The sequence below is a fragment of the Serinus canaria genome, chromosome 7 (genome assembly GCF_022539315.1).
Source record: "Serinus canaria isolate serCan28SL12 chromosome 7, serCan2020, whole genome shotgun sequence".
Taxonomy (NCBI): Eukaryota; Metazoa; Chordata; class Aves; order Passeriformes; family Fringillidae; genus Serinus; species Serinus canaria.
Window position 1 is genome coordinate 23661142 of NC_066321.1, and position 9149 is coordinate 23670290.

General features: G+C 39.1%; 1 protein-coding gene across 1 annotated transcript in view; it reads right to left on the reverse strand.

Annotated features, from left to right (window-relative positions):
* Positions 1-7923, reverse strand: part of PDE1A (phosphodiesterase 1A) — a 141928-nt gene extending 134005 nt beyond the window's left edge. Inside the window, exons 1-2 of the mRNA XM_050976930.1 lie at positions 7899-7923; positions 4225-4338 (exon numbers count right to left, since the gene is read on the reverse strand). Of these exons, the coding sequence (XP_050832887.1) occupies positions 4225-4328 (104 nt within the window). The 5' untranslated portion in view covers positions 4329-4338; positions 7899-7923. The remainder of the gene's footprint in view (positions 1-4224; positions 4339-7898) is intronic.
* Positions 7924-9149: the final 1226 nt, after the last annotated feature.

Sequence of the window (9149 nt, forward strand, 5' to 3'; positions counted from 1 at the left end):
TCTGTTTTTAACTTAACTAGGCTGCTAATCTGGATTCTATTCAATGCCTCTAAAAGAATTCTATCTTCTGATAATTCAGCAGGTGCACAGGAAGCCATTTTTCTACTTTCTTTGACATCAAGCCAAATTTCCCCACATCAGTGATTTTTTGTCTCAAAAAAAATGTGTATGCATGCAATTTGTCACTGCAGCATTGTAGGACCAAGAAACTGAGTGTACATGTCAGTCCCTTTCAGTACCTCAAACAGTTTAGACTCTCCTTCCTGCAGAAATCAGGGTTTCTTATGTCAAATGTTGAGGAAAAGAAAGGGGAGAAGGTAAGGAAAGAAGCTTATGACTGTTTTCCAAATCCCTTTTGCCATACAAGTTAGCACAAATTAGTTCTAACCAGTGATGGCAATATCACATTCTCATTTTAAAGCAGTAAAAATTTCATAAAGCAGTCCATACTAACCACATGTGAATTTCCAGTCCCCAGATTCCTGGAACCTTGGACTGGAACTTTTCCTATTCAGACATTTTTCTGGCCAATTAGAGACAGTTCTAGCAAATACAGATATTTATGAAAATCAAGTTAATTACTCACTAATGAATTCAAAGCTCAGAAAGGGAGCCTACCCCTAACACTATGTCCAGCAGTGATGAGGATAGTAGAAGCTACTTGAAAAGGTGTCTCAGATGTCTACTTGCAAAATAAAAAAAGATGGTTGGGGGATGTCTGGCTGTTCTGCATTGACATTGAGTGAAGTGGCAAAAAGACAAAAGAGATCTTTGCACACGACTTCACACAGCGAGGAGCAATACAAAGTCAAGTCTGCATGCAGATTAAGAACACCAAACACTGCAAGGCCAGTGAGCATAAAGACCTCTGCTTTAAACCTGGTTCTCTGCATTCCAAATCAAAAGGCTTTTAAAAAGCAGCTTTTTTTTCTGAGCTCCCTAGCATGCTCTAGCAGCAGAAGACAAACACTCCTAGGCAGCAAATCATCTGGGATCTATTGACACCATAATACATTTAAGCTGGAGGTTTATTTACTCTCTCAAGAAAGATTCAATCCAATAGAGAATAAATGTTTGTGGGAGAAAAGGTGTAACTGGTGGCATTTAAACTGGCTGAGAAGGAGCCCCTTGGCTGGGCCTGTGACAAGGTGTTTTCTGAGGTGGAAGGTACACAACACTCCCCTTCAGTCAGGCAGCTGGAGTTCCTGCAGTGGCTTAAATGGCTTTTGTTTTATTCTTCTGCATAGCAGAGAACTATAAAAGAGCCACACTATTATATGAGTTATTTAGCTGCTCCTTGTTATTTGTTTTTTGCTTTCTCCATGAACCACAAAACATTAGAAGCTTGCAGTCTGCATACTGAAAATATCTCAATTCAAAAACCAGAAGCTGCAGTCAAGACAAATTTACACAACTCTTTCACACATCTTGTTTCACTGAGCTTGTGTTTTATACATTCAGGCATCAATAAAACCAGCACCAATGCTAAGGATCGTTATGAAATTCAAATATCTTCTCTGACAGATAATGTCCTTGGTTGCAGCACTGCTGCAATTCCGGTGTAAGGAAAACAGAGAGGGATTTTTACTTGCCATATGAAAGGAAGAGCTTGGCTGTAAAGCACCATAAACCAAATAAAAGTTATATTTCATTTTAATTTTATTCCAAACATCCCAGCCTTTATTGCAACACTTAGGTTAGCAAGATCTATGAAAGCCTACAGAACAGAAACCTATTAAAAGGCCCTTTCACTCAAGCTTCCACAGTAGACAGCTTTTCTTATTGGGCATTCAGATAAGGATTTTCATTTAGCTTTAAGTGCATTCAACTCACCTATCTTCTAGAATAGTCTCTATTTCATAAAAATAAATGAAAAAAACCAATGAGCCAACAACAAAAATACTCCAAGACTTACAAGGTTATATGGACTTCTGCTGCCAAATTTTTAATTAAAAGTCTGTTATGAAAAAAGATGTAACGCTAACAGAAAATTAAAGCTGATTTTAAATAAGGTCTATTGTACAGCTTTTGAACACTGTTCAGATAGTTACCTAAGGTAAACACAATGATGTGTCTGAAATAATGACCTGTTTGCAAGAAGATAATCAGCACTCTGGACTGGCAAAACTCGGTAAAACTGTGTGAAATCACATGAACATGATGTAGGTCTGTGGGCTCTATCAGCAAGAACAGATTCAGCTTCATAATTCAAACCATGAAGTCCTGACTTCAGTGTAAATATACTACTGCACACTACTTTATAAAGCCCAATAATTTGCCATCGTATGTAGTTACATTAACAGTTCCCATCTCTAATATGAAACAATTCTCCTGACTGTTTATAAAAGAATTCTTCCCAAGTCAGATTATCTGGCAGTTCCACTTCTGTCCCTCTCCCCTTCCATATACAAACATGCTTCTACTTTGATATCTGCCCACAAAAAAAAAAAAAGAATCATTTTCCTTCACGATTGATGCTTTTACTATAAAGTGAGCCCAGATATCTACTCCGAAATTTTCAATTCTTTGACATTTCCCCATACAATGCTCATAATATTGACTAGTCAGTGATTTCCAATTAACTAGTGAATAATTAAAATGAAACCATTGGTAAGTCTGAAAAACAGTCAGCTGAGCACATATCTAATAATATAACCTGTTTTCTTTTAAAATACACATATTTTAGCATCATCTCGTCACAACATTCATGAGATTGCCTGTAAAAGGTGCGTAGTTCCCAAACAGGTAAGCTCTGTTTTATATTGATACACCACAAATTCCAAAAATCATCTTAACTACTCCTAAAAAAGAATTACACTTATTTCTTAGAGGTCATGTATTGTCTCAGCAATGTTTAGTCATTTGCATTAGTTTCTTTAATGGTACCATTCCAGAGGCAGCAGAAAGGAAACACTTTAACCCAAGAGTCTAGTGGTAACAGAGAACTTACAGAGCAAAAACAGCAGCTAAGACCCTACACAAATGGAAATCTACACAAATTGATGGAGGTCTTTGGTAGCAGAAACTCAGAGGCACAATGTGTGACATCATCAAATAACCAAAATATTTGCTCTGCTGTGTACACTCTGGAGATTTTATGGGAACATTTTTCACAAGATGTGTTAAACAGAGTGATGGTAGGATTCAGAGAAAATATTCAAAAGCATATCACAGAGAAGTTATGATAAATCCCTGGCCACACCTGAAAAGCGACTTTGCAATCAGGCAAACCAATTTCTCTTTAAAGAAAGCAGATGGTGGAAATCCCCTTCCCCACAGCCACTTTGAGTCTCTACCCAAAGTGCAAGGCAAACAGGCAGTGCCATAGCTGACACATCTAATCCTCCACACTTAAATAACGTGTTTACCTTCAACAACTGAGGCACTATTTAGCATCTGTGAAATACCTTTAGAAACCCAGGATTACAAATCTTCCCAGCAAAAATAATAGTGCCATTTCTTTGCTTCAACAAGCGCAACATGCATTTATTTGTAACATCCTGACATCAGCTTTCAGGTCAAAAACCTGGCAAATACTGAAAAGGAGATGCTGACATTTGAGGGGTTTAGAATGTACTAGTTGGATAGAGTTTCCCTCTGACAGGTTGCAGCTGTTTATTTACCGATCATTTGCACTGAAATGAAAATTGCATTTGAGAGCAGTGAATTAGACACAGCAGGAACACAGTGGTCCCCTCAAATACTCCTTGAAATAGTTTCTAGCATTATTGAACACCAAAATAATTGACAAAAACCAGACAGAGGAGCTTCCTGATAGCTAAGCACCTTTTAATATAGACTTCTTTACCTTCAGTCTTAAAGGCAAAGTATTAGTTCTTCCTATAGGATTGCAATAATATACTTACCCATACATGCTGACAACAATGATGAAACAGCTCCAGAAATGCTGATTCTGAAGATAACATTCACAAAATCATATCAGAGATATGGAAGTGCTAACTTGGAAGGACTTACCTGCATTTCAATTTGGATAACAACTCTCTTATTTTACATCTTTTTTAAATGAGATGACTGAACGTAACAGAGAGTCTGACATTAATCTAAGTACCATGGTAAAGCAGAACGATGTACTGTATTGTGGGAGCAAATACTGCTCACAGCTTAAAGATAACTCTCCCGTTTGCTAATTAGACATTTGAACAAACAGAAGAAAATTATCTTTCCCAAGGAACAGAACAAAAGCCAAGGAGACAAGCTACTCACATTCCTTTGAGTCGTTGCCACATTTTCTCTGCATGTCCTCCTATTTGGTACTGTACAGAGGCGCTTTCCAGTTCCCGAGTTGTTTCTGTTGCTCGAGCCCCCATCGTTATTGTCCTACAGCGATACAGTTACAGTCAGGCTCAGCAGCAAGCAAAAGCAGTCCTCAGTCCACTACAAATTTCAGAAGATCCACGCATGTTAGACAGTAGCTGCTGTCATAGCAAAACACATCAGAATTACAACAGCTGAGGGACGATCCTGCCTGAATTGCTATTCACTTTGACAGACAAATCCACTCTTCCCCCCCAAGCACAGAGCAAGTACACACAGCTCCTCTGACCTCACAAGTCTAATCCATACGGGAGAGCCAGCTACTTATACTACTGACTGCTCAAGCTCCTTTCTCATGCACTTTTGCTGCTGTAGGAATACACACAGAAGCACAAAAGAGTCCTTAAAACGGACTATAATTCATTGCCATGCAGGATAAATGTGAATGGCTTTAACAATCCAGAAGGAAAGAAAGGCTGGTTTCTGCTTTGCAGGTTGGAGAAACAGGCTGCAATAGGAAAGCAGATGGTAGATGCCAGTAGCAGCCACATCACCCTACAAAAAGAGTGTATGTTCAAATGCCAGAGCTTTCCTCTCTTTAGCTGATCCTGAGTTGTTTCTTATTGAATAAATATCTACCAGCCTGTCAATAAAAATATGACTGCACAAATGCTAAGTCAGTAGCAGAGGCACGTCTAAATCCCTGCAGAAGAGAAATCAGCGAGCGCTACAGGTTGTTATTGAAGGAATATGCTGTAATGATGACTGTTCACCTTCTCCTAGCAACTCCACACAGTAGGTAACTGTCAATTTTACTGGTGGAAAATGCAGCAGCTGCAAGACAGCCCGCTCTGCGAGTCCTCCGGGGCAGCAGCATGCGTGTGTCAAAACCTGATGCTGAACTCTGTGTGTCTGCCAGCAAAAAAACAATTCAGGGCATACAAACAGCAAAAGGGTTGAGGACTAATCAGTACATGAGCCATGCAGCAGATTGCCTGCCCTGCCTTCCAAGTGCAAACCTGAGAACCTATCTGTACGGCCAAAGTCAGGGCTTGGAGAGGGCAAAGGAGGGGATTTCCTTGCTGCTCGCTCAGTCACAGATTTGGGTTTGCAGAGTGCTTCTCCAGTCTGAAAACAGCAACTGTCTTGTTTGGTGAGTAAAAAATCTTCATTTCTGAAGCAGCAGCCAAATAATCAAATATACCCCAGACTTGTCTCAGTGATCCTGTTTGTTTCAATCAGACTAAGAGCAGTGCAAGAAGCCAGGCAAGAGGAATGTGCCAAGAGGGAGTAAATGTGTCAGCTTTGTCAGCTACTGGTGCCACTGCCAGTTGGGAAAAGGAGCTTTGGGTCCACATTGGAAAAGTAAGGATGAGAGTCCTCAGATGGTGACTGGAAGGAGCCTAAGGGTGAGGGAGGAATATTCCAGTATGGTTTTAACTAAACAGCTTTATCTCATTTACATTTTGCAATGGAGTGAGATAATGAGCATTCCTGTCTGATGCAATGGGCAGAAATGGATATTACTACTAAGTACTCAGGTTCTCACAGGAAAATAAAAAAGGGGCTCACAGCTTTGAAATAATCTGAACATTTCAGAATTACCTAATCAATTTTGTTTCTCTATGGCAACTTTTATGCACATTATAGAGATAAATTACACCCTTTGAGAGTTATAAACCAGTTTGAGTCGTATCTTTTGCATGTTGATTTCAGGTGGATAATTAAACAGTACATTTCATTTGCTTCCATGGATTTAAGACATACACAATTTTAAACTGCTATTAGATTCCAGACTTTCACCAAATTCTTCCAGACTCAGATATTTAGGAGTCAGTCCCATAAAATTTACTAATGATTTCTGAAAAGCAGTGAAGGAAGACAAATATGTATTTTCAACAACCGTAAGGCATTTATTTGGTCAAATGCAGCAGTAGAAACTTTGAACAACTTAAAACCTTCCAAAGTTTCTACTCCTGTTTTGCATGGAGCCCAACCAAAGTTTGTAAGAAGGAGCATAAATATCCTTCCATGGAATAATTAATAAGAACATCTCACACTAATCTGGGCCCTTCCCTGCCTTTTAACTGCCAAATATCTGAAGAAAAGCAAAGAAATTAAGTATTTATAGAAACCACAACAACCTCCAGGGACAGTGAGGAATTTTAAGGGCCTCGACAAATATTTCCAGCTCTTGTTGTCCAATTCTACAATGAAAAAAAGTGGTCTTTGCAAGCTGCTCTCCCTCCTTCAGAAGTAATTCAGTAGTTGAGGATACATTGCTTTGATTTACTAGAGAACAATATAATGAGAAGGCAATATTCTCCAGGAAGGAAGGTGCAAACTGCCCAAACAGCATCCCTGTAAATGGAGACACACCTGCTAATGTCACCAGAACTCCACAAAGGAAAATTGTAAAACCTCTGCTCCCTGAAGGACCCTGCCACCACAACAATGGAAACTCCAGCAGAAGCACCCAGCATGGCTTAAGCAAAAGACAAACACAGCAGCCTTTGCTCCAAAGGTTTGTCCTGAGACCCGATAGAGCAAACAACTAGAGAAGACACTAAAAGACAAAATTCTATCTCTGAAAGTTAAATAATGAGCAGGGAAAAAAAAAGCCAAGAAATTTGCCATAACGTGTCCTGTAGTTCCCTAGGGAGACAGACAGAAATCATCTAAAACAAAAGAGCAACTTTTAAGTTATCTGGAAAACATGAGCAAAAAGCCCTCGTGGAAACACTGGGAAAGGAGAGACCTTTCCTCCCTTTAGCTCCTGTGAATAAGGCTCAGAGAATGAAGTAGCTGAGCCTACATCCTTCCTCTGGCTCAGTGCAGGGCACAGGAGGCTGAGAACAAGAGGGCCAAGGCAGTGCCTCCCCAGCTCCTGCTGCACGAGGTGATGCAGGGCCCAGGGACAGAGCAGCCATGCCCTGCGATGCACGGAGCAATGGGACAGCAGAGCAGCTCCAGCCAGCCCAGACACACTGACCTCTGCCCCTGCAGCACAAGCAGCTCCAAAGAGATACAGAACACTAAACTGTGAGCAGCTACTTTAGAAAGCAAGGCCAGTCAAGAGGGCTAGTATCTGAAATGAAAAATTATCCTTCAGTTTTCTTCTTTCTACTCCCTATTCTTGAACCAGTTTTCTGTTCTTGCCCTACCTAACTCATCATTTGTGCTACAGTCCCAGCAAGTTGTTGTTATAGTCCATCTTCCTCCTAAAACAAAAATATCTTTTTTGCACTTTGTCCACAGTTTTTTCCGTTATTTTTATATTGCAGCTTAAAATTTCCATACTAAAGTCAACACACACTTCTATTAGCCAATATGGAGATACATTAAAACAGGAATAATTAACTTCTTCACCCTTAATTATAGTGATAAGAAAACTCTCCCAGTGACACATAATCCTCAGATAAGAAGCTACATTTAATGAAAATTTAAACTAAGATATTTTTCTTTCATCTAGATGAAATTCACTCCAGTAGTAATATCAATGCAAAGAAATAATTTTAAAATATATGCTCCAGTAAAGAAATCAGACTGTCTTTTCAATATTGACTACTGACAGACCTTTACAGTTATGCTAAAATCCCACAGTTGCAATGAAAACAACTTACCTTGAAACTGGGAAAATCCTGCAGCTCCACCAGTTAATTAGCTGTAAGAAGAGGAAAGGGATCACACAGGTTTTGATGAGGAGAGTGAGAGCTTTATTTTAAAGACATTCTCTGCTCCTGAAGGGAAATTAAATACACTGTTTTGTTTGAAATTAATCTTCAAAACATCTAATTCATGACACATGGAAAATAAGAAAGTATCAGGAGACCTGCAGGGTGACTTGTCAAGCTAATACCCAGGGCTTCCAAACGTGACAACACAAACCTCCCTGTGGTGGAACCGCAGGAGCGCCGTGAACCAATTAAGAAATCTGAAAACATAAAGGAATAAAAACAAAACAAGTCCTCAAAAAGATAAGATAGATTTATTGTCATTAGTGACAGCAGGTATTGGATTTGCATGCTGAATGTCCTGGCCCTGCTCTGCCAAGCACTAATACACATTTAATTTTAAGCAGGTAAAGCATTGCATTTATTTGCTGGGTAAAACAGGGTTCAACAGCACTGTAAATAACAATTAAACCACTGAAGAACTGCCTGCCACTGGGCTCGAGTGCTACAGGGTGCTCTGTGAACATAACCTAAGATAGCAGAGAGATCACATCACTCAAATTCCACCCTTGCAGAAAAGGAATGGTTTGCTAGTGCTCTCCCCTTTTGCCCTCCCCCATTGTCTATTATACTTTCACTTGTGATATACAATCCTCTTTTGCACAAGCAGAGTTTCCCACTTGCTTGCAATGTCCAAATATCTGAATTATTATTCAATAAGAAGCACAGCAGAGAAAGAAATATTTGGTCTTATTAAAGTTCATTAACTTTATTTAAATACATAGGTCTTCAGCAATCTGTCAATGGAAAAACACTGATGTTACAGGAATCTTGGACTATTTGATTCCCCACAGAATATATTAACAAGATTAGTGCAGTTACATAATTGAGGAATAACAACTCTATAAAGTTATGCATATGGTCTACACAGTGTATTGGCACTGACTCAATTAAGTAGGCAAAAGAGCTGGGTTTGATATATTAACAGTTCTTACTTAGATAACCTATATAAAGAGATCAAACATTTTCCCCTTTATTTTCACTTTAGTTGTTTTTTTTTTTTTGCAACATCTGATTTACTGTACTTCAGGCTTGTTTACATAATTACTAAAATGCGTATATTCATTTATGTGTCCTTCAAGTATCAACTTAAGGTTTAGCAAGGAGAAAAAGAATCTTTTATTTGTTTGTTTAGCGCAC